Raw genomic sequence first — 26,723 nt, forward strand, 5'->3', positions numbered from 1 at the left:
ATATCGTGCTGAAAGCTACATGTGCGATTGATCATTTTTTTTGTTCTGACTTTCCACATTAGCTACTTTTTGGATGGGCAAGTTTGGCCAGTAGTGCGTCATTTTCTGTGGTTTTAATTGCAGCTCAGCACTCTAAAGCACAAAAAAAAAACAAAGGTATGCACAATTTGGGTTTCATCACTTGGAATGAATTCGGTCTGTATCAGTGGCGCCACCATGAGTTGCAGGATATTACATTTGGAAGAGTAGAAGTCTTAGGCATTGACTGTTTCTCTAAGATTCATAAACGTTTCGTTTTTTGTAATTCCTCCCCCAAATCGATGGTAGCAGAGTGACATTTGATCGGCATTTGCACTGTAAATCATGAAAAGACCCTCAAAAACGTTTTGAGGAGCCATTTTTAAAAGGTACACAGGAAGTCTGCCGTTCTGGTTTGAAGCTGCCAATGTATGGTAATTAGCCATTTACAGGGTCCAAAGACAAACTTGTCCAAAGGATTTTGTCCGGTTGATATCAAATTTAAACCACGCAGACAGATGGATGACACTAAATTGCAAAGAATTTGAGGTTTCATGGTTACATGTCGGTGAAATTTGATGACTTGCCAGCACACATACAAAAATAAAGAAAATAGAAACCTAGCAAATCTTCTTTTTTTCAGCTCCCAAAAGCAGTTTCCCTTAGCAAGCACTGTAGTTCACAATCATTTTAAAAGGGGTTAATTGATGATGATGTTGCCGCGTAGTCTTGGTGATAGCCATAGTTGGGCCCTTAATTGACACCTTTTGCCATAAAGTGCATTCCTATTTGCTTTTGGCCGTGCTAAATAACCTCACAATTCAGTCCGTAGATTCTGTGGCCCACAGATACTGCAGTCCTCCAAAGTTCTTGGTTGTGTATTTGGGATCTCTCCCCTGCTACTTTCAGTTCAATCATGTTCAACATCATTTTGAGTTAGCACATTTCCTTCTGTGGTCACTGTGGCGTCTTTCCTCATCTTTTTGTTCATGATGGACCAGCCTCAGTGATCCCGAGGACCCACAACACGGCACTAAGTCCAGCACCACCTTACATGGACACGAGGGAGACAGGATGTCATTCAGCATTCAGCTTCTCTATAAGGGTGAACTACTGAAACGTTGGGAAGATCGTGACCAATCATAGAATGATACTAGAATTCCACGTGCTGTATCGTCATCTTCCTAAAACTAATATCCCTGGTCTTTTGATTTAATTTTTTGGCTTAAATCATGTCCTCGTGATGCTCGCCATCTGTCTCACATCCTCGGTTGACCAAATAATGCTGACTGAAATTCATCTTTCAATTGGGTCACTTTTTCATGCTTCCTCCTACAGTGGAGCAACAGTTCAAAAAGGTTGCCTTATAGAAAACGTTTGAATCTAATTTTCAGAGACTTGCTGTTGTCAAACCAAGATGAACTTTTTTTTGTCCAAGTCTGCCTTCTTGTGGTTGAAGGCTGACACTACACATAGTCACTTTCCTAAAATAAAGAACTCCATTTTTCAGGTTTTTTAGAAAACAACAAATTAAACCAATTTCTATTTGAAATCATGTCCTGGTTTTGAATAAAGACATGGATAAGATTTTTTTTTAAGTAATTGATTAATGGAAAAAAATATATAATTATATTTAATAATTTCGGGGGCAGAATTGAATGATATGTTAGTAGAGGTGATCAGCATCGAAAGGTTTGAGTAAAAAAATCATCAAAATATGTCTTGGTTCATTATTTTAATAGGGTGGTGACGTGACATTTCTGTTACACATTTTTCTGTCAAGAAGGTGATTGGAGGTAATAATCTAAATTTTTTCATTGTACTAAAAAAACATTTCCCCAAAAAGTAAAAATTTCGCCCCAAACAATGAAATATGTTGCTATATAACAAAAATTTGATTAAATTAATGCCATTTTTCTCTTATCTTTTCTATGGGTATTTATAAAACACAGGCTTTCTAACCAAAAATATTAAATAAAAAAAGAAAAGATTTAACTATATAATACTGTACATAAAAGACAAAGTGGAGTAATAACCATTCAAATATCTGGTAGTATAACCAGTTCTCAAGGAATGCACACGCTTGTTGTGTATATTGTAATGCAGTGTAATGTACAATATTTATTGCACTCATGCTCTTTCTAGCAGTGCTGTAAATGAGTATTTTCTGCTGATGTAAATATCTTAAGTCACTCATGTCACACAGAAGCTCACAAATTAATGCTCTCTTTGAGCACATACAAAATTTCAATTTGAAATCATGTCCTGGTTTTGAATAAAGGCATGGATAAGATTTTAAAAAACAACAACAATTAATTGATTAATGGGGAAAAATGTACAGATTAATGAATTGTTAAAAATAATTGTTTGTTGATGTCCAAATTGAGTCAACTCCCTATCATCCTTAATTAGTGAATGTGAGGTCTTAAGTAAAAAAAAAAATTAAAAAAAGTCAGGAAAAAAAGTGTACATTTGGCTTCCTTCCATCTGCAGATATTATAACCAAAAGTCAGTCATTGCACTCTTTGTCCACAAGGTGTCAGTGTATGATCACATTAACAGACTAAATCCTCACCGGGGAGTGCGTACTTGGTCAACACTTTTTTCCACCATTTACTGGATATTTGATTCCTTTGGGAAATTGGGACTTGTGAATGCAATAAAATTTTCATGTGTTCATTCTTGTTAATTTTGTCAATGAAAACTAAACAAAAATAATTTTGTCAACGTACACCAGACTAAGACTAGACTAGACTAGACTAAAACCCTCATTAACTCTTTGACTGCCAGACGTTTTCAAGGGATGCCGTCAGTGCCAGCCGATTTAAGCATTTTGACTGATCTTTCAAGGTCCACAGAAAATGTTCTGTTCGGACTATGGAAATACACGTACTACCAAATGAAAGATTGGACTTTCATCTTTCATCAGAAAAAAAAAGTTTGTTTCTACCTTATTCCGTTCTTTAGTAATCAACAATAGAAAATGGTTAGTTTGACCCAATTTCGCCTGTTTTGGACCAAAATACGGAGAAATCAAGCTTTTAGTGAAACGATATTATTTCATGCATTCTAGTGAATTTTACACTTCTTTTTGTCCATGAATGATGCCACAAACACCTAAATAGTGCTTTACTTCTATAAAACACTACCACCAAGAATGAAAAAGTGTTTTTTGATAGCAAAATACGTTTATTTACATTCAACAGTGTAACAATTTGACAACAATTTGGCAAACTATTTACAAATGTGTGCAACTGTGGTGCTATTTACAAATATGTGGATGTTTCAATGACAGTTTTTCTTTTTGTAACACTCTCCCGCGTGCAAGGAGACGCAACAGCATTTGCACAACAGATTGCCTCTTCGCGTGCTCCACTTTCTTGCAGGCCGTTTTTTCCGGGGAATAGCAAGTATATACTGCAGTGTGTGTTGCCATCAAGTCTAATATCAGGATCATGCTACGGTTTCGTTACGTCTCGCTTCCTCGTGTCCTTCAGTTGCTACACCGGGTTGTAAGAGATGTTCTGATCCATTTTATCCACTCCATTCATGGTGGCATCGTAGTCCAGAAACAGTGTCTTCTCCGTGATCAGACTGTACCCGCTCCTCCGATGAATATGCATTGGACTCGGGGTACTCTTCATTGTCCGATCGAATGTCCGGTCGGTTATTGTGCGCGTTTTCCGGCCTTAGCAGCGGTAGCCGCGCTAGCCGCGCTTAGCCGGTGAGGCTTACTACGTGATCATAACAGTCGCGTCAAGGCTTCCAACTTTGGCGTCAAGCTCGGAGTCATCATCATCATCATCATCAATCTGCATTGGTCGATGCCAACGAAAAACGAGTCTTTTACTAATCAGATCTGCCTGATACTTTCAGCACAGCTGCCCAAGGCTTTCCTGCACCCGTTTTCAAAAAAAAACAAAAAAAAAACATAGGGGACGTCTTTTAACGTCCTCGGCGCCCTTCCCTAGGTTTATGCTAAATGTTTTATAACGTTTATGGCGGTCAAAGAGTTAATAAACAATAACTGGGATTAAGTCGGTATGCATTTTTGTCGACTAATTAAGACGAGACAAAAATGTACTTCACTTTGTAAAAACTGGACTAAAATCTATGGACATTTTAGTTCATGAACAAAAACGAGACGAGAATTATTTTGTAAAATCTTGTCTCGGCTAATCTGTCACTCGGACACTGTCATGTGACCCACAGTGACACCCCCCTTTCAAATCTGCAGCTAGCGAGAGCAACATGCACAAACACATGGGACAGACAGGAGGGGAGGTTCATGATGAAAAAAAATATATATAGTTATAATTTAACATTAATCCAATTGCTATAATGTTTCAACAATTATGTTTCTCTGACCGCTAACTAATGCTGGCTAATTTACTAGCTCGTAGCATGTAGCCATAGTATCCACTTGTTGATGTACTGTAATTGTGTGTCAAGTTGGTCTTCATCAAAAAGATGAGAGAACATTTGATGTGGAATAGTTTTAGATCTGAAATGTAAAAAAAAAAAAAAATACACAGGGCTAAAATGATTGTCATGACTAAAACTAGACTAAAATATTGACAATTTTTGTTGACTAAAACCAGATGAATACAATTGTTTTCTTGGACTAAAATGCTAGATTTAAAGTGGACTAAAATGTAAAAACAGGATGCGGTTGACTAACTTACAAATGGTGGATAAAATGAACACTAGTTCATTCAGCCTCTCTCTGTAGACTATTGGCACAAACTTTTCTGGAATGTCAGTCGAGCAGCACTTGTTCAACCACAAGGGGTCAGGGTAGGATCACATAACTCAGGGGTGCCCAAGTTCGGTCCTCGAGAGCCCCTATCCAGCCTGTTTTCCATGTTTCTCTTCACTAACACACCTGATTAATGATCAGGATCGTTATCAGGCTTCTGCAAAGCTTGCTGGTTAGCTGATCATTAGATTCAGCTGCACTGCAGGAGGGAAACATGGAAAACAGGCTGGATAGGGGATCCGAGGACTGGACTTGGCCACCACTGACATAACTAAACTGAAGGCCAGGTGTAGTACCTCAGTCATCACTTTATTCAACTACTCACTGGCTGTTAAGAGTTATTTAGTGACTTGTGATTGGAATCACTAGCTAAGTGTTCCTGTCTAGAAGAGTGCTTCAGACCACCCTGGACTGCCGCTTGAGCATTTTAACAGGAAGAGGCTGCTCTCACAACAAACTGACCGCATACAATCAGCATTGTGCCTAATAAACTCAACCGCCGCTTTGTCTTCCCCTTTCCATCCTCCGATTGTGTTCCAGCAACGCAAACCCAAACAATCTGTCTAGCCGTTCCCGCATAGGCGTGTTTTTATAAGCACGTCTTCGGGGAGATTTGTGGTGCTCTGAAGACGAGTCTACTCGATTTTCTTCCCCCATAGCGTCCCGTTTATTTTTTTATCATTGCTCCAAGCGCGTGGCTGTTGCCAAGCAAAACGTTTAACCTGATGTTATTGTGCGAGCGCAGTTACACACGTACGCACGCCTCTGAGGGTATGCTCCTGACAAAACCCACAAGTCGATAGTGTTGCCGGTTTACTTCATTCTCTTTCAAGCGTCTTACTTCCTGCGGCTTTTCCTTCACCCGTGCTTCTCTCTTTGCTCAAACTCATTAGCGTCACATTAGATAAGCAGGGACATCAGGAAAGAAGCTATTGTCCCTTCGATATGGAGATATTTAGTTATGCTGAAATACTGAAGTTATGATGAAATATTGCCACTTTAACTGTCCCTCTTTTGTGTTAAATCACACTGGACAAGTAAATACCCCAGGTTTGAGTCCCATTAGTTTGGGTAATCAAAGCAAAATACATTAAATAATGCCAACGCTAACAACAATGTTAACAACGGAGCAATGTGCTCCCACTCACTTGGTAATACGGGTTTTGCCAGCAGCTCATTCACTTTGCTCAGTGACTGGAAAATGGCACAACTATTGGGAAATCCAGTCGCAACACTGTCAAATGAGTTCCCACTCATGAAAAAGAGATCAATAGTGAAATGACGCTATTCCTGATTATCAGGACAGTCTCAACATTTGAAGTAGAATTCAATGAAGCCACTCATGTTCTTGGTTCACTTTTTTTATTTAAATCACATTCATATTTCTCAGCGGAACCTATTCTCGGCTACTCACTTCAAAATCTCACAATTCGCTGCTATCTATGCATTTCTGGCTCTTCTAAGAATCTGTCAAAGCATTGATCAATGGGAACGTGTCAAGGAATTATGTTGAAGTAAGACATCTCGACTTGATCTTTGCATTTTGGGTAGGAGCTAAATTTAGCCCAAGGGTTACAGAGAGTCTGTATGCATTTACTCTGCTGACTGCACCACAGGTGTGTTTTTTTCTTCTCATAATCGAGCCAATCAAGCCATTTATTTTTAAGCGTGTTGTAAGATGAGTTTGACGATGTTAAAGTGTTTTGGGATCATAGTTTTAGATTAGATATCTTTATGGACCAGTATATTATTATAGGCATTCCTGAACATTTTTAGGGGTTCTCCAGCATTCATAAATTTTTACTATTCGTGGCAGTTCGTGGTCCTTTAAGCAACACTAAAGAACTTTCAGTTTACGTTGATTTTGGTGGCGCCATGTGGACAAAAGCTGTAATGTTATGCCTGAAGGAGGACCACATTTCCCATGAGGACAAGTGCATTGTGTCTTTTTTTAGTTTTAGTTTTTTAGTTTACGGCAGCGAGTGAAAGCTAGGCAAAAATGTGATCCTTGACTGACCTTTTATCCAGGTAGAGTCCTTTTTTTCTTTTCAGTTGTTTTGCAGCTTCTTCCAGAAAAGCAGTAATCGTGCATCGACATTCAAATTGACTTCCGTCTTTGTAACGACTGGGGTAAGGGGGAAGTGACGTATGCCAAAAAGCAGTCAGCACTTTTGTAGTTTTTTGTGTGGCAGTGTTCCTACCATCCTCCTCATAGTTGCATAGTGCCAGTACAAATGATACAGACCCCCTCAAGCCTTGACAAAGGTACCATTCAACTAGTTTTATGTCGATGTTTCATCCAAAGAGATATGATTTTTCTTTATTAAGGTTGAAAAGTTCCTTAGTGCTACTTTAACCCCCTGTCAGTGCCAATATCTATGACTCACTGTATGAATCTTTAATGTGAACTAACCTAACACATAAATACCATGCTCCTGACTCAAGTTTTTAGCACTTACATCTATCAGTACCACCGCTACCAACCTCTATTCTACTTTACGGTAGTGTATCAGTAAGGAAATGTGTGCTACCTCCCATTCCTAATTTCCCACATGCCAGAATTTCATGCAGTCAATCGCATGACATACTGTATACGCCCCTCGATCACCCTATGCACCGCATGACTTACAACATCCGGCCATGTCTTGCAGTCAACCCTAATTTGACTCGGAATCATGCTTAAAACAGGCTCGCATTCTCAGTTTTTCCAATTCATAAGTAGGTCTTCCATTCTCCTACTCTGTTCCCATCGTTGTCACTGTAATTGCCCCATAAAAAGAAATGCTCGCAGACATATTTGGTCCTCTCAAGTCCCTCTTTTGCACACAAGATTAATTGCCCGTAAAAGTGACACGCCACCTGTTGTCCTTCCTTTCTTCTCTCTCCTCTCTCTGGAGACCTTCACCCGCTTTACCGTCGTGTTGTTTAGTTTCCTTGGACTCTGCGCAACTGGGAACGTGCTGAACTTTTGCTCTGGTGCGGCTTATCAAGACCGATGAAGAGCAAATGTGTCTGGCATGTGTGTCAAAAAGCTTCTTTTTTTTTTAAGTGGTGTGATGGAACTGATGCAATGGTTTCATAATCTTTGTAAGCGGAGGGTTTAATGAGCTTCACTCTGATGGAAATGTTGACATGGACTCTTTTCTTAAAGAGTTCAGACAGACAGAATCCGTTGGTGAGGGCGCTGTGACCCCGGATTGTCAGCCAAAAACAGATTCACACTTAAAACACTATAACAGTGTTTTGTTTTACATACCTTGACTATCCAGTATGCACAATTATTAGGCATTAAATGAGTATTTTATATAATTTTTATGCATATTTTCGAACTCCAAGCTGTATAAACTTGAACGCTTCTTGGATTTAAGCATATCGACAGGTGATATGCATTTGTGTAAGGAGTGTGTAGCCTGAACAGATCAACAACCTATGTCAAGGGGTGCTTAATTATTAGACAGCTTCTTAAAAAAACGATATAGTCAAAAGATATAGTCTATTTACAGATGTTGCGATTCAGGGATTTATCCTTCTTTGTCTTCCCTCTCTATGTTTGTATCGGATCCTAACCATCTATCCAAAAACATAATTTCCAGACTACAAATGAACCGCAGCATGGTTCAATTTGACCCAGACCGAGACCAAAGTCCACGTGCCTAGTCGCAATTCCCCATGTTTCTCAACATCAATTCCAGAAGGACCATGAGTTTCAAAATCAGACCGTCAAGTATTTGCTTTCCCCCTGCCAAGACCGGATGGGGAGTCTGCAATTGGAGGATTGTGAGGACGGCTGCACGCTCAGCTGCCATGCTGGACTTGAGCCTCTTGGAAAGCCAAGCAGATCCGCAACGACTGGAGTGAGAGAACATTTTACATGGTTTACAAGTCATTACCAGTATCCTTTCCAGAACCTCTTCCCCTGCTTTACATCCTCTTTAAGGAATTGGACTTCAGTAGTTGGTAGCAGTTTCGGAAAATTCAGCCCCCTGAGCTGGTTTTGCTCAGGAACATGAAATTTGGTAAGCGTGCCAAGCACAAGTAAACCCACAAAAATGTCTCAAGAAGCCATTTCCAGAAAGACACAGGAACTCTGGCATTTTGGTTTAAAGCAGCAATTTTAGTCTCGATTATCCTAGAGTCGTTTTAAGATGAACCTGTCCTGACCTGTGTTTTTTCTAATTCAGCTTTGAAGTCAGTTTGCGAAATGTTTATCATGACTTAACAAAAATGTCTCGACATCATTTCCAAAAGAAAATAGGAACTCTGCCATTTTGGTTTGAAGCTGCCATTGTAGGGTAATTTCCACCCCCCACAAGTGCCCATTAAAGACTAATTAGTCTCATAGAGTTTGTCTGATTTGCTACCACAGTATGAACCACCAATACTAGACACTAAGGCTGTGTATCGATTCTAATTTTCTCAGTCGATTTGATTTCGATTCACTAGAGTTCAGTTCTATTCAATTTAGATTCCTCCCCGATTCGATTTCAATTCACTTCACTTCAACCTGATATAAATTATTTAACATCAATTCTTAAATATAAAAACTCCACAAACATTAAATTCCAAATCAAGTTTTGCGGAGGCAGTAACTGGTTAAATTATTTAGTTTATTAATCAAAGTAAGACGTGATATAATCACTTAAGTGATTGACATCTGCAAGGATGAGATGAAAATATTTTCATAATTCTAATTCAATAATTATAAATATAAAGAAAAACGATTCTGGATTGTCTTAAAGTGCATTAAGACAGGTCTTTCATAAATATAAGAAAAATACATTTAAATTCATGCAAACAGTAAATTTCAAGAAAAGTTTTTTACAAAAAAGAATTGGCCTTCAAAATTCTATTTTCTTATAAATTTATGGGAAAAAGAATTATTAAAATAATAGATTCATGGTTTTATGAATCTATATCAGGCTCGAAAAGGAAAATGTATTCGATTTTTTTTAAAACCAGCCCTACTAGACAGGTGGATGAAGAAAAATACAGTGTAGCATTTGGAGGTTGCAAGTTCGTAGCCTCACCCTTATTGCCACATGTTGAAACTCTTTGTCTTGTTGATTTGTGTTCTTCTGTCCCAATGGTGACTGATGTGACAGTTGGAGTTCCTTTAATGAGGTTTGAGTGACACCTTGTAAGCTGCTGATGTGCTCTAAGCTTCTTCTAAGGTTAGAGTTCATGTTTGGATAGTAAGAAGGAAGAGCCAGTCATACCCCCTAACTCCCGAAACAAATCACTAATCCACCGTCCCTTAGCCCCAACTCTCCGAAACCTAATCGCAAATATCCTTAATCATGAGGAATACTCCCTCTGAAATCACTGCTGCTCAGAATGTCATCTGTTATCTTGAACGTCAGAGAGACGCTGGAGCACGCCATGAGTTATCGCACCATTTTGAAGGAAATGACTCCCCAGTGAAATCAGTGCTGTCTGAGATGTAAAATGTAGCAAAAAAGACAAATTAACTCGCTCCAGAAACGCACATGGCTTACGTTTGAGGCTGAACGTCATCATTCCAACAGTTAAGACGGTGTGCTAATCGAAATGATAAACCCAACATTTATTTAAAGAAACATGGCTTGAGAGGTAAGCACATATAAGTTCCTAAAAAAAAATTTGCCCTCCAAAGTAAAATTTCTAACTACGGTTTTTTGATGGCTGTGTTCGAACTATTATAGACAACTTTGAAAACAGTTTACACATGTTTTTGTGCTTTAGTAAGCTACATTATGAGTCTGTATGGTTAGCATGATGCTGGCTCAAAACAGTGGGGGATGCATTTTTCTCCCGCGAGCCCCCCATCTACGGCCGGGCTGCGCTGGCACCGGCGGGGGGCGCCCCCGCGCCGACCTCGGCCCAGCCTTGACCAGGTTGAGTGGACGTGGGGTTAGGGGAGGCCGAAACAAGGTGGCGAGGGGGTGAGGCGGAGGCCCCGGGGAAACCACCCGCACGCTGCTCGCCGCGCCGGCGCCACCGACCGACCGCCGGCCATTTTCCCGACCCCGGGGCTGTTGGCTGCGGCCGGGCGGGGGGAGCCTCCCGCCAGCCCCCCATCCACGGCCGCCCGCTGGCGAGGCCATAGGCCGAGTCTTTTCAAGCCGCAGGGCCGCCATCTTGGGACTCCCAAGGAACGTATCTTGGCATACGCATTTGGCTGCAAAATGCCTACATGTGTAGCGGTAAACTGCACAATTCGCCAATTTAAAGGCTGTGGACGAACATTTCACCTGTAAGTATGGTTGAAATCGAAAGATGAAAGAATAAGATGATTTATTTTAAGATGAAAGAGAAAGAGGGGACATACCGTCCACTTGTTATACATATTGCCCAGCCCTATTTTAAGAACCTACATCTAGTCTATGTCTAATCTGCTGCATTTGTTTTAAAAGGCAGCAACTTTTTAAATTTATTTTCAGTTATTTATTGTTGTTAAAAATAAACATTTTCAAAGAATGCTGATGTGATTTTTTTTTATGTCTACAATAATAACCATAAAAACTGTAAAACCGCGTTTTTCTTCTTCTCGGACTATAATCGTACACCAAAATCTGAAACCGTTGCACCCCTACTGGTGGCATGATGAATTTTGGTAAAAAATGAAGAACGGCACTTACTTTTAGTGATCAAATTTAAGAATACAGTTTACAAAAACAATAAAATACAATAAAGTAATATAGAGTAAATAATGATAATTTAGGGGCAGTTGTGCATTGGCACAACTTAACCGACAGGGAGGACTGCGAGATTCCACACAGGCACACCGCGTTTGAGAGGAATGTGCTGTCTGTCGTTCGGGGGGGGGGGGGGGGGGGGGGGGGGTTGTGTCATTTGGAACAGTCTGTCTTCCACAATTCGGGAATGTCCCTCATTCTCATTCTTCAAAGGAAATCTTCGATGTTGGCTGAAGGACAATCAGAAGTGTGACCATTAACTACAGGGACTACAGATGCAAATAAGCAACCGCTGCTAGAATTTGTTGTTCATCAATGTGCATTGTCCCTTTCAAATAAAATTAAATGAATGAACCCAGGTCCTTTGCCACAAATTACCCCAAGCCCACCCACAAAAATATCTTAGAGACATATGCCCTAAAACAGGGGTCCCTAAATAAATTGGCAAGGGGTCCACTAACCCGAGCAGTTCAATTGACTGGGGTCCGGACATGGAAAAACAGCAATAATTTCATTTTCAGTTTTTTTTATTCAAATATAAACATGTCAATTAATTGACCCCAAAAAATAATTCAACTTATTTTTAGTCTGTTCAAATATTTATTTCATTCATTTCCTTTTTTGTGTGTAAATATTAAATTGTTAAATATTTCAAGGAGGGGTCCCCATCACTAGTTATTAATACCACAATTTTCACATTATTTCCTTTCTCTTTCAGCATTTTCTTTGTCCTCTCCTCTCGTATGGGTTTTCAAAGCTGTGATACCCAAAATGTCCTCAATAAATGTTTTAGTCTCTTCGTGATAGAATCGTTCATACACCTTAAACTGAGGATTTTCCCTTACATCAGTTGATTGATGATTCATCCACAAACATTCCTCGACCATTCCGGAGTCAGTAAAAGGATTTTTGTGCTGCATCCAAAATCCACTCGGGGCTCGTAGCCCTCGATGAGGGTGAAATTAAAGCATACATCTCAGTCCATTCTCTTTTCATTGTCTGTTATTTTTAATTTACTTTTGACATTGCCATACTTCATCAAGTTTTTCGAGAAAATGCGTGTACCATGAAAAACAAAGCAAATTGCGAGCTTGCCGGATCCCGCCTCTGTCAAAGGACCCCCAAGCATAGCTGCCCTCACGCGCGCCTATTCAAATTCGTCTAGCGGTAAAATGAATCCTTGGAACTTTTGGATCCACAGTCGCTCCTTTATGCTGATTCGATTTGCTCTTTAATGAAATGTAATCACGTTCTCTGTTTTAAAGTAAAACATTATGAAGCTCTTGACATTACAACCGAAGAAACTGCCATGCAACAACCGTATAGCATTTCATGTTTTTAGATAGAATGTCAGTGCATTCTTAAAGTTTTAAAGTAGAAAATGAATAAATGACACCCTTAAATCAAAGGTTTTAAATGAGAAAATAGACAAACATAATTACAGGTTTCAATGTGCCTGAGTAAGAGACCTTAAAAAGGTTTTCTAAAGTGTGTGAAGTGTGTTGTATAGCTGTGATAAATCCCACAAATAGTTCACTTAATAGTGTTGTTTTGTTTTTGTTTTTATTAACTGTGGATGTAGTACAAGTCATCGTATTAATCTTCTCTGTGAGCAAGTTCCCTCCAAATGCTATTAAGCGTTGGCGTGCGGGTCGGCGACTTAATGAAACGAATACATCAACGGTCTTGCCGCCATCTGCGTTTTTTTTATTTTACGGCAGCCGCCGCGCCGCCTGCCTGCGACGTGTTGATTAGCCCTGTGCAAAAAAAACAGGTAATTGAAGCACAGTAGCTAAATTTAGCCAGGCAGCACGATTAGCGATGATGGCGCATGATGCATGACACTCGTTAGCGGCGCCAACGCTATAGTCTTGCCGCCCACATTCACACTCCTTACAGGAGAATGCCGTTCTGTCAGCAACGGTCTCACTATTCCTCTTAAAGTACTCAACTTTGGGCTGCTATTAAGTGACTTTCGACAAAGTATACAATCACTTCTGTAATGGTGTAAATCAATGCATCATAGCATTTTTTATTGCTCTGCAAATATAGAAAACTGGTTGGTAAAACAGTGTAATAGTGAATCGGGTAGCAATTACCTTACCTTGAGCACTACTTTTCATTTGATTGTCATCGTTAGCATCCTCCTCGTTAGCTTAGCGCCACTGACTGTATGTGCGCAGAAAAGCCCCAAAAAACAAAACGGATGGGGAGGCAAAGTGGAACACTTGGTTCCATGTTGCAGTGTTTTCCATCATCATTAGCATTTTGAATCAATTGATTCTGAGACACATTTTGTCCAATTATTATAATTCTATTTTCAAAAATGCGTACGGAAAAAAAGAAAGCCAAACATCACCTGATGCAAATGAGCATTAGTGATAATTGTACTTACCAATGAAAATGCCAATATGAAAATCGTTTTTTAAAATATTCATAGCCATAATTACACATTCAATTTTTAGCTTAGCATAAAATACACTGCTTAAAGCGGCACTTGGTATAAAAACCCAAAGAAACATCCCAAAATATGGACAAAGGCAAATTAGATTAACTAGTGCCAAGTTGGGTTACACAATATATCGGAAAAAATATGGTCATCACGATAATGGCACACTCAATATGCATATCGCAAAGTCGTGTAATGGAATTGTTTGCTTTTATCTGACTTTGACCAATCAGATGCAACCTTAAATGCGCATTGACATCCAATTAGAGAACAGTATGGCATTATTAACACTAAATGCCTTAATTTGCTTTTTTTTTATTTTATGAAAAAAGGATTTGTTTCATGAGATAATGAAGATTTCTTTAGGTATGTGTTAAATGTAATAATATCGATATCGCAATATTTGACACTAGGGGTGCACCGATCGATCGCCCGGCCGATTTATCTGCCCCGATTTCCTTAGTTTTGGGGGATCGGTGATCGGCCCCATAGGGGTGTGAATTGCCTAGTACCTGGCGATTCGATTCGTATCATGATTCATAGGTCACGATTCGATTCGATACCGATTAATCCCGATACGAATCTATAAATTGATTATTGCGATTTTTTTTTAGGACTCAAATTCAGAAAATACTAATCAGTAAACTTGTACATGTACACTGTAAGATTTGTATAAACATTTATTCATTTATCTGAAAATTTAGGTTGCAGTCTGTTTAATGTTTGAACAGCACTTAAATAAAATATTAAGGTTTAATGTTCCATTAATATAACATTCTTCCATGCTTAATGTGTAAATCCTAACCCTAAGTAAGACGTTTCGTTTAATATTCTCATAAAAAAAATTGATGTTTAAAAATCGATTCGGCCGCATATTGAATCGATTCGAGAATTGCGCGCTGTAATATTGCGATATATTGCCGAATCGATTTTTTCTAACACCCCTATAAACCGATCTTTTCCACCAATCTCTTCTCCCTAATCAGCCACTGTCCTCTTCTGCTGAGATGACTAATAGGCTTTTCATTTTTATTTCAGAGAACTACTTAATTTGCAGTTAAAACAACCCGTTTGTATTATTTCACAGATATTGTTCAATGTTTTCCAATAAAAAAAAAGATTGGAACTCTGAAGATGTATGTATGCAGCTTGTTATGAAAAAAATTGAGATCGAAAAAATCAGAATTGGCAGGTTTTAAAAGATCGGAGATCTGTGATCGGCTAGAAAATTGTGATCGGTGCACCCCTACTTGACACCCATATCACATGTCACATTTTCCCAATACATGCAGCTCTAATGCCAAGCTACTTTGTTTATTTTCATTGTGTCGTCGTTAGCACTTAGCTCCGAGTCATTGATATGCTCTGCATGCACCAAACGGCCAAAAAACATGGCCATTGATGAGAAGTAGAGTAGATCCACTGATGCCAAGCCACTATATTCAGTTTTCATTCGGTTTCAGACTTGATGACTTTTCCATCTTTTCTCGAGGTATTGGACCGTAGTAGGTCTTGTTTTATTATTAATGGAACTTTGCATGACATATTATTGGATGATTGACAGTTCGTTTCCCCCATTGTCTGCAATCCAAGGTGAAATTCCAAAGAGGAAGAGGACATAAAACGGAATGTCTGTTTTCCTGATGCAGCATCTCGTATTCAAGTGGAGTTACACAACAAGTTGACAATGAATATTTAGCAACAGCTTACATAAACAATGAACCCAAGTGTGTCGCAGTTTCTGGCATCTGCAGGCAGTCCTGTCGGGAATAAGTGTTTTGTAAAGAGGGGAAAGTTTGAAAGTCCGCCCTTCAGTCGTGTTGGGACAACAGTGTTTAGATTACGCAGCTGTACTTGTCAAAGAGATTCTTGTACTGTTGTAGATTAGCCTTTTACACAGAGAGATGCTACAAAAGTGGCAGATCAGAGCCAAAGCAGCATTTTTTTCTCCATTGCCATTCACTCTGACCCAGTAAAGGCGGGATACAGTGTTTGTTATGACTTTGAAACCACCAATTTTGCATTTTTACTTTTCACACAGAACAGCGACTGAGTAAACAACTGAAATGAGCTAGTTCGGCTGGCCCACATATGGCTTAGGCCCACGAGAGCGCAGCATCATTCAAAATTACAATTGGTGACCCTTCGCTGTATACCAAGAAATGGAGCACACCCACATCACCTGACTCGCTTAAACGGAATAACTGACAGGTGGTTGATGCTGTGAAAAGGGCTAAAGTGTGCTCCTTTATTTAGTCTGACAATACACATTGCTCAGACTGGCAGCCCAAATCCGATATTTAGCCCATCCAGATTGAATGTGGATGGCTCTTTTGTAGTCTGAACAGTCACAAATCACATGAAATCCGATTTTTGACTGTCCCGACGTCACTCTACGCGTGCAAAACCAATGTGCCCGCGTTGTCAATATCCAATCGGTTCTCTACCCGGCTGTTTCCTCAATCGCCCCGCCGGCTCCTGTCGTGCTCAACTGGAAATACAGTGACAGTTTACGTCTCGCTACCCCATCAAATCTTCACACGCGCAACCGGAAATAGCGAAATAGTGCCCGGTCATAGCCACAAATATATGGTCGCTAAAAAAATAATAACTAAATAAAATAAAGAAAAGTAAAAGAAAACTGCTTAACGTGCTTGCAAGGAACGGGAAGAACGAAGCGGTAAACGGCGTCACATGACGTCAAACACGACACGCGCCGGGCGCAGCCTCCGTTCGACGTCGTTGCTACAGCAACCTGTCAGATGGGTCAATAATGTGGCTCAGACTGAACGCAGCCACAGACTCAAAGTTGCCCTATAAGAGCTGGAACAGTAGATCCGGAATTGTATCTGCTTGCCTTTAAACAGCGACCACATAGTTGTCGGACAGTGACAATTTGGTGGGAGTAGTGGGAGTGGGCTGTTAAACTTCACACACCTGTCCTGGCTTTTCTCCATCCACTCTTCTAGCCTGTTTTCTGAAGCTGTGGCAAAATGGCCGCACCCTGAGGAAGATAAAACAGGTGGATTTTGCTGCTAAAACTCATGTTTCACATGCACAGTATTAATCAGAATGCAATGTTTAGACAAGTAGGAACACCTACAACATATTATTGTCAAGAAAATGTTTGGGTTAACTTCCCCTTTAAGGTCATGAAGCACTCTGCTGGTTAATTGTGCCCCTTGATACGTCCCCCACGTCAGACAAACCTCACTGATTACTCACTAATAGCAAGCGTGCATGAATGTGTGTGTGCACGTGCGTGAATGTGTGTGTGCGTGTGTAGTGTGTCTGCGTGCGTGAGTTAGCCTTTACTCAGCTGCCTAATGAGGTTAGAGTAGGGATTGCTCATCAGGTCACACCCAGAGTTTGTATACTGAACGCACACACACGCACACGCACACACACCGTGCACCTTTTATTAGCATCATTACATCCAGCTCCTGCTGACTCCAGCGCTAATGTGAAGTGTGTGCGTGTTTAAGGCCCTAATGGGATGGAAGGGTCTTGACGTGTGTGTATGTACGTGTTTGTAATTTACGGGGCTGCGTGTGTGCACCTATTCATGTGTGCAAGTGTTGTTTTAACAGCAGCTTGTCCAGCATGCTATTAAAGCGCTAATGTGAAGTGTACCTTTAATGTGCTGGAAACGTCAACAAATAGTACAGTCGTGCGCGTGTGTGTGCGCGCGCATGCATGCATGTCAGTGTCAATATGTGTTCTATATGTGTGTGATGTTTTGGGAACGTGCACACAACCAAACGAAGTAAAAATTGGAGTGTTGTTTTTCTTAGCATTCTGATAAAAGGTTCCCACACCCTCTACTTTGTGGCCTTTAAGCTCGGATCTCACTGAGCAGTGAAAGCCTGCGAGGGAAAAGGGCTAAAATTGAGAAGTGCTCGCTTACAAAAACATTTTGAGAACTAGTCAGCTAACTAAACATTTACTTGGTAAAGTTGAATTTCGCACTTAATGTTTATGCAGACACTCCCGACACACAACTATTGGGATACAAGTCAATTTTCCACATGTCCCCCTTAAAGTAGCATTTTAGATTTGTTTATCATCATGCAAGTGTAAACAATGAAGTGAATCCCTTCAATTTGACTTTTCTTACAGTACAGTATCCCCTTTATCATTGTCCTCTTTGTGTCTTCCCTGCAGTTGATCGCCATCTATGACGAGCAGGAGCCCCACCATGGCGGCGACGGCACCAGCGCAAGTTCCACGGGCACCCAGAGCCCAGACCTATTTGCCACCGTGGACCTCGTCACGGGCGGTGGCGTCTCCTCAGCCTTCCAACCCTACCAGGCGGCCAGCGAGATCGAGGTCACGCCGTCAGCCCTGCGCACGAGTAAGCACGATTTGGTTTGAATGTTTTCTTCGACCCCTTTCTTCCTTGCGTCACAAAAAAAGCAACAAAAAAACCCCGTTTTTTTAACCCAGGAAAATAGCACTCTAAAAAATTATATACTAATATATACATACTTAAAAACGTTATTGTATATTAATTAAACAGAAAGTAAAGTATGCACATTATGATTATTTTGGCCACTGGAGGCAGCATAATACAGTCATTCAAGCACTGTTATTTACTGTTAGTAAAGGGCAATAATATTCTTCATTCTTTGCAGAGGATAAAGAATATATTTACAATTATTTTTATATTGTCTGTCTACATGTCTTGCGCACCGTTTGTGTTCATGCTATTCGTTAACCTGTGTAGTATGGCATTTGTGTTCGCATTAAGCCAGCAATTTAATACTAGATTGTTTTGAGTGCAACAAATATATATTTTTTATGGTTTAGTTTAACAGTAACCTTCAACTCTTAGAGCCATAAACAATTTAAAACCTCTTTTTCAAGGCTTTTTTCACAATGGCAAACTGCTGTCGTGACTTACGTTACTTGCCAGATACAGTGCTCATATGTCTTTTTTTTTCTTCAAAAGTCAAAGTTCGAATCGGAAAAATACTTGTATGTCTGGTCACTCATATCTCAAGGCACCATTGTATATTTCTGTATTGTTTGAATAGATTAAGTGTGCAAATCGTGAGCGAGTGTATCAATGCCCTTTGGGAATTGAAGTCCTGAAGTGTGCAGTCGTTTGCCCATGCCAAAACTCCACCTCCCTGCGCAGTCACTTCCTGGTCCCACGCTCCCAAGTGCCCCTTCTTGCACTTGACACTCTTGAGTTTGTTGGCTCTCGTGTTTATAATAATCCTCGCTTGTTTATGTGTTCAAAATGAAAACGCTTCATGACATTTCATCCTGTCAACAAGACATTTTTCTCCTCTGCGTTCCCTGTGCGGTCCGCCAGAACCAGCCCTCATATTTGCGTGTCGTCAAAAAAAACAAAAAAAAACACAATTGAGGGTCATGTAGGGTTTTGAGTTGCGCTGCCGTCTATCGGCAGGCGTGTTGTTTGGACCTAGGCTTCCCACACAGAGCAACTTTTAAACAGCGTGATTAGTTTTAATGGAAGGCTCTTCCCTCCCTCGCATTGTTGTTGTTCCCACACTGTTGAACCGACTCCAGCCCTCCGCCTCGTTAGCCACCGATCCCCCACGGTGGCGTGCCGCTGATTAATTGACTTCATCAGGCACTTGAGTCGGAGCCGCAGAGTTAGCTTATCGGATGTTGGCGTCACGCACGCTTCCGCCGTTTGTTTCACTGTCTTTTATTTATTTAAGATTTAAGATAATTAATTATGATAATGTCCTTTCATTATTTTTTGAGTTATTGCAGCATTTCATGCATAACTCGTAGCTCACGTGACACCAGCGTTGTGTCTATATTTGTCAGCAGATTTGTGCACATTTTGGGTTGAATGTTAATGTCTCATTTAGACACATAGCAGCAAGCAGTGTATCATGCATTTCCTTCAGTAACTATGTAGATCATGTGACATTGGCATAGTTCCTGTATTTGTCTTCTCATTTGTGCAAACTGGTTTGCAAAATGTTCCCATCTTTTTACGTTTAGATAAGTGGTGTCAAAATTAATGCAATAATTTTGAGTTCATTTAAAGTTCCTTTAACGCCACTAATTTTTTTTTTTACGTGCGATTAATGACTGCCCCTTTCTTGGAAAAAGCCTGTACTGGGGGAATTCCAGTCGCATCGCAGCAGACTATTTATAAAATTTGCTGAATTTTACAACTTACTTAATGATAAAGATTAGATAGCTCTTAATATGAAAAGAAAAATGCATTGAGCTGTCACCAATGTCTTACAAATGCAATTATGCCATCTGGTGGCAGAATAATGTCCTCAACACACATCAATATCACTATCATTTTTTACAGTAAGTGTTTCCCACAGATTTGAAATCTACTTGGGTGGGTGGACGGGGAGGGGTGGGTCTCAGTCCTGTTACTACGTCTCCTCTAGCCTCACGATCCACAAAGTGACGGCGAACGAACGTTACATGCGGCATATGCGTGACTTTTTTTTTTAATATGTTTTTTTTAATTATACATTTTCTTCAAAATGTCTTGGGTGGTGGCCAGTTTACTTGGGTGGCCCGCCCAAGTATTAACATGGTGTGGGAAATACTACAGTACATATTTTTAATTTTAACTCAATAATATGAATTATTATGAAATTACTGCATCAATGACTTAATGATGCAGCCATATTTCTATTAGTTAAACATTTTTTCCCCACTTTTATATTAACAAGAGTATGAAACTTAGAAAAAATATTTTGGTGTACATTTTATTGTACATTTAGAACAGATAAAAAAATTGCGATTAATTGTGAGTTAACTATTGAGGTCATGCCATTATCCATCCATCCATCCATTTTCTTAACCGCTTGTCCTCACAAGGGTCGCGGGGTTCGCTGGAGCCTATCCCAGCTGGCTTTGAGCAGTAGGCGGGGTACACCCTAAACTGGTTGCCAGCCAATCGCAGGGCACACAGAGACAAACAACCATCCACACTCACAATCAGACTTACGGACAATTTGGAGTGTTCAATTGACCTGCCATGCGTGTCTTTGGAATGTGGGAGGAAATCGGAGTACCCGGAGAAAACCCACGCAAGCACGGGGAGAACATGCAAACTCCACCCAGGAAGGCCGAAACCCGGACTCGATCTCACGTCCTCTGCACTGGGAGGCGGACGTGCTAACCAGTCACCACCGTGCTGCCGGTCATGCGATTAATTACGATAAAAAGAATGTAATCGCCTGACACCCCCAGTTTAGATACAAAGCAGCAAGCAGCATATACTAATAATGACATTGTGACCCCAGTGTGGTGCCACCATTTGCCGGCACATCTTTTCATCGTTTCGTTTTGAGGCAAAGCAGCCTATCATGCACTGCCGTAGCATTTCGATGGAGCCCGTCTGATGCCAGCATAGCCAACACAATTTGTCAGCTGTCAATTATTTTTGTCAAATTTGCATCCGGTGTTTTATTTCGTTTGGAGATGCATCAGCAAACAGCATATCATGCACTTTATGTACAAGGGCCTAGAAGATCATGTGATGCCAGCGTAAATCATGTAAGGCCAGTCTTACACTGATATTTGTTGGCAGATTAGTGCAAAGTTAATTTCAAATGTTGTTGTTCTTCATTTTGAAGCATGATAGCAAGCAGTATATCATGCACCACGTACGGTAGATCATGTGATGCTAGCGTAGCATCTGTACTTGTTGGCATATTAGTGCAAATTTTGGGGTTGAACTTGAATATTTTGTTTATTTATTTTTTTCTTTGACACGACAGCATTCTGTATTAAGCACTGTGCTGGCATAACACTACTCGATTTGTCCTCAAATTCATGCCCAATGTTGTTTTTAATTGTTGTTGAGTTAATTCAGCAAGCATTATATCATGCACTGTCCCTGTTGATGATACCAGCATAGCGTCAGTGGTTGTTGGCTGAATAGTGACAATGTGGGTGGGGGCAAAGGTTTTCTTTTTTCTTTTGTTTTGAGTTATAGCAGCATATCATACCGTGTGCAAGAGCATGCAATTTTAAAGAGTAAAAAAGCAAAACAATTATTTGTCTTTTTCCTGTCAGATATGCCCCTACATGTCCGCCGCAGTAGCGACCCCGCCTTGTTGTGTCTCAACGGGCCCTTCAGCGGCAGTGGTGTCGATTCGCGGGTTCCAGCTGAAGAGCCCCCATCGCGGAAGAACCCAACCCGATGGTCCACCACTGCCGGATTTCTAAAAGCTCGCCATGCCTCTGGCAGCAATAGCCTAGAGAGGAAGGTAAGCGTTGCACACCCTCATGTCTTGAATGAGCGCAAATACGTTTTGTTTTTCCTGCTCCAGGCTAAAGGTTTGGACACGTATCGCAGCCTGCCAAGGGATGCTGGGACATGGGCCAATCAGAGAGACTTTCAAAGGGAGACGGCACGCTCGTCCCTCAGCGCCAATCACCCGATGGTGGACCGATGGCTAGATAGGCAGGAACAAGTAAGTTTGCCGTTGATTGTTTGACGCTTGACTAGAATTGAGCCCAGTGCAAGGTAATCGTGGAGTTAATGGCGCTGAAGCCACATGCTGGAAATTTTTGACCCAAATATGTGCTTCCAAGCTTCTCATATTTTGCCTAAGTTGCCTACTAGGGGTGGGAATCTTTGAATGTCTCACGATTAGATTCTATTCCGATTCTTGGGTCTGCGATGCGATTCAGAATAGATTTTTTATTACGGACGATTTTGATTCAGAATGATTTGATTGACAATGATTTTTGCTTCAATCTATAGATGTGCAAGGAATTGTAATGATCTATTCCAGTCTACCACGCTAATGCTAATTAGCGCGCTACTCGCGGCACTTTTATCACTCAAAAAAAAAACGGCTCCAGGCTGAAAAAAAAAACTTTTTATTGGCATAACTTGATCGTGACTTTTTCCTTCAACTCTCTAATGTGGCTACAACTCAACAGTGTATTAAACCGTGTAGAACCACACTGCCCCTCAGTGGCCAAACCGGGTACAACATGAACAGCGCTCCAAATAAATGCACACACAGACAAGGCAGTATAAAATAATTTAGATAAAATCGATTTTGGGACATTTAAAATCTATTCTGAATCGTACTAAATGATAATCGTGATTCTTATGAGAATCTATTTTTTTAGCACACCCCTATTGCCTACACTAGATAAGAAAAGAGTATGAGAGTTTGATGGTGTGTGGCGATACTCTTAAGTCTATGCAGTTTGATGAACGTTTGAGATGTTAACACTCTGGATTGTGCTTCCACACAAGGAACTTCTTTACTTTTATTTCTGTCGTTTATTCTAGTCATTAAATCATACCGCCAAGTTTCCGGTGTTAGCGGCTAGCTGCTAGCAGCGATTGCCCGGCTAGCAGTAGCTGTCGAAGTGGTCGGACTACTTTTCAAAGGCATGTTGGTAGTCCAAGATGAATCTGCACACTTACTAAAAGCCTGACACAGTTGCAGTTCCTACTGATCCATCCAACAAACCAGGCTTACTTAGATGTGCTGCTTTAGCAGGCAAAAACGCAAATGTGGCTCTGACATCACTGCGCCCAAAAGCTCTCCTGCCAATGTTTCCAGATGGGAAAATACAGTTTGCTGCTCAGCAAAATTTCAAATTAAGAACAACTGTTGATTATCTACCCAATCAGTTATTTATCACCAAGTGAAATGTCTTATCTTATTTGCACCTTTAATAACTCCTCCTGTATAAGAGTCACATGGGCACAAATCTGGTGCATACGCAGTGACTGAGTGGAGGATAGAGAGACTCAATACTCATATTCCAGTCACAACAGATCATGTAAAATTAAAAGCTCTGGTATGCTTTGCTTTTTCAATTATGTTCACGTGGTCTAGTTTGTAATTCACTCTCCATGTTTTTAAAGAAAGAGGATGTGACTTTTGAGTTTTTTTTAAATTCACGGATCATGTATAAAAGAAGGTGTAATGCCTTATTTTGCATTTAAAGTTGTGCTAACATAGTTTAAGCAGGGCTATTTGACATTTTGAGTTGAATGTTTTATAAAATACTGGTAAATGGACTTATGTCTAGTTTTCTTTCTTTCTTTTTTTTTGGTTGAAAAAAGATCCAATCCGTGACTCCGATCCAAACGTTGTTTTTTTTATTTATTCTGTTGCAGTTGCACCCCTATTGCTTATTGAACTCCTAAATTAGCACTGAACATGAAATTCAAATCTATGAAAAATCTTAATTTTTTGTGTTTTTAAATATTTGTTGACATCTCGTTACATGGTCCAATAACATCATCTCTTTCTTCATTTATGATGAATTGATGCCAGGAATATAGAATTCAGCTGTCCTTGCTATTCAAAAAGTAAGTATAAAAAGTAAAATTACTCTACATCAAATCACAAACTGCATCACGAAATCTCAAAGTCCGTCGTCACACTCGACACCAACCGCGCGTTCTTGTGATCTAACACGTCAAGGTCGGCTAAACGGAGCAGCAGAAGTCTTGTGTTCTTGTACAATTAGCGTTGAAAGATGTCGAACAGGTAGGGTGGGTCGCCATGGCAACAGCGAGCCTTCACCGCCACTGCGGAAGAATCTATTATATATAATTTATATACGCACACATATAAATATATAAAAGTGTGTGTGTGTGTGGCTTAGTCCTCTAAAACCTCACTGTGGTTTAATATTTTGCTTTATTCAAGTGAACTCTCACCACGCACACACACACACACACACACACACACACACACACACACACATACTTGCCTCTGTGTATTATGAGGACATTTTTTCCAAACCGGTTTAATTGGTGTATTACAGGGACACCCCTTTCTGCTAATGCCAGAGAGATGGGACTTGCACCCAAAATTTTTTTTTGGGGTTGTCCAGGAAAATTTCACTTCAAAACTTGAAAAAACTCAACACACGAAAAAAAGAAAAACCTGAAAAAATCCGTAATTGTGAGGACATAGATAATGACCTAAATAAGCCACGCCCATTGCAAAAATGGTAATTATGAGGACCAACTCACATTACAAGGACAAAGTTTACACAACACACAGCAACCATGTCACTGAAGTGATTTGAAAGTTCTGGCATTCTGACTTTACACAAACTAAAATGGCATTGATGTGTAATGACTTACCTGATATAAGGACACATTGTTGTACATAACAATACTGTGAAATGCAAAGTCATACCTGATCTGTCCTAAAATTGTAAGTTTTAACATGGTGCTCATGTTACAACTTACAATTTTAGGACAGACTGAAACTGGTATGTTAATAAAACTGCTTCTTATGTGAACAGGTTATCTAGGTCAAACACAGCTTTGTAATGGATAAGCTAGACATGAAACCAGATGCAAAAGAGTCAGTGAACATTGAACATTTTATTCTTTAAAACATGACTACCTCTCATCTTAAAGGATGAGCAGTTTTCTCATAGCTCATTCCTGAAATACCTTCGGATTTCTGAATTTCTGAAACAGGTTCAATGTAGGAAGTGTCCGAAGCACTGTGAGAATCTGGAACATATTCCTCTGCTAACGAATCCTCACTTGAACTGGATACATCAGCAACCTAATTTTTTAAACGAAAACAATTATTACATACATACATACATACACATATTGTCGCTGTTCTGTGAAAAACACTTCCACCATAGGAGGTACCGGAGAGCAGCCCGCGACCTAAAAATGGAAACGTGTTTTTCACAGGACAGCAATGATATCCATATATACAGTAGATGCACACATACATATGCATATATACAGTGGCTCTAAAATTAACCTGCCAGATGCGGGTTAAAATTCATTTTGGCGGGTGGTCATAAATATTTACTAGCTTTACTTCGCTGTTACTTAGTGATGTTACACTCGAAGTAGAAGCTTGAGAAAAGTGTCGAGCGCTCGCGGCAGAAGTAGCTCAACATTTAGCTGCTTGCAACTAAAGATAAAGGTATAAACATGGGTCATAATTTATCCTCTTGACTAAATTATATTCATTCAATGAAAATGCCTGCACTATTAATTCTGGTTGCGTGAAACAAAGATCCATTGCAGATACAAATAACACAGAAGATAAAATACCCATCATGCCAGTCCATTCTAGTGCAGCGAAAGGTCCAAAACATAAAGCACATTTATCCAAGCTTGATACAAGTAAATTAACTACCTGATGTTTACACTTCTGTTTAAAAAAATAAAATAAAATTGATAGCGAGTTCATCTCTAAAATCCACCATAAATAAATTAATGGGAAAAAAAGATCACTACAGTGCATAATCCAAATCACCAAACTGCCAACAAATCTTCAATTTGAGATATTTTTAATGTTGACTTGTAGGAATTTTAGTCCCATACAAGCTTATTGTTGGATACAATATTTTGAACGTCTTGGCAATACACATTGCATAAAAAATTGTTGTGATTATATTTGTTAGTTATATAGTTCAGCCCTAGCATCTACTCTACACTCTTCACTCCTAACGTCTTGCTTCTGAAAACTGATTTCAACATCAATATTCAAAAAGAAATCTCGTCACCTGGTCAACTTGGTCTGTGACAGCTACGTCTTCAGCTATGTCTTCAGGTTGTGCTTCAGTTGAAACCTGGTACACATGAAGAGAAAAATACATATAAAATTAAATTCTTAGTAACACGACTGTACCTGTGCATTTACACAGTTACAGTACATACAGAACAATTAATAGGTTAAAGTATTGTAAATGCAAACTCATTTTATTTGCCATTACAAAAATAAATAAATAAATCCTTCTGCACTACAGGTTTGTGTAAATTGGTGACGTCTATTTTTCACAATGAAACAAAAACAAGAAAATACACAGTCCTCAGAGAATCCATACCTGACCAGAG

At 39.9% G+C, this 26,723-nt stretch overlaps 2 protein-coding genes across 9 annotated transcripts in view; one reads left to right on the top strand and one right to left on the bottom strand.

The window, feature by feature from the left end:
- Window positions 1–26,723, top strand: part of LOC147181003 (partitioning defective 3 homolog) — a 171,696-nt gene that overhangs the window by 39,090 nt on the left and 105,883 nt on the right. For all 7 annotated transcript variants that reach the window (XM_086076408.1, XM_086076433.1, XM_086076449.1 and 4 more), the window contains exons 3-5: window positions 18,065–18,254; window positions 21,935–22,128; window positions 22,192–22,335. In XM_086076408.1, coding sequence (XP_085932534.1) covers window positions 18,065–18,254; window positions 21,935–22,128; window positions 22,192–22,335 — 528 coding nt within the window. The remainder of the gene's footprint in view (window positions 1–18,064; window positions 18,255–21,934; window positions 22,129–22,191; window positions 22,336–26,723) is intronic.
- Window positions 25,561–26,723, bottom strand: part of LOC147181005 (uncharacterized) — a 9,571-nt gene continuing 8,408 nt past the window's right edge. For both annotated transcript variants that reach the window (XM_086066778.1, XM_086066777.1), the window contains one exon: window positions 25,561–26,458. In XM_086066778.1, coding sequence (XP_085922904.1) covers window positions 26,366–26,458 — 93 coding nt within the window. In that variant the 3' untranslated portion in view covers window positions 25,561–26,365. The remainder of the gene's footprint in view (window positions 26,459–26,723) is intronic.

The sequence above is a fragment of the Leptonotus elevatus genome, chromosome 1 (genome assembly GCF_054856555.1).
Source record: "Leptonotus elevatus isolate MCC_2025b chromosome 1, RoL_Lele_1.0, whole genome shotgun sequence".
In the NCBI taxonomy this organism is placed as follows: Eukaryota; Metazoa; Chordata; class Actinopteri; order Syngnathiformes; family Syngnathidae; genus Leptonotus; species Leptonotus elevatus.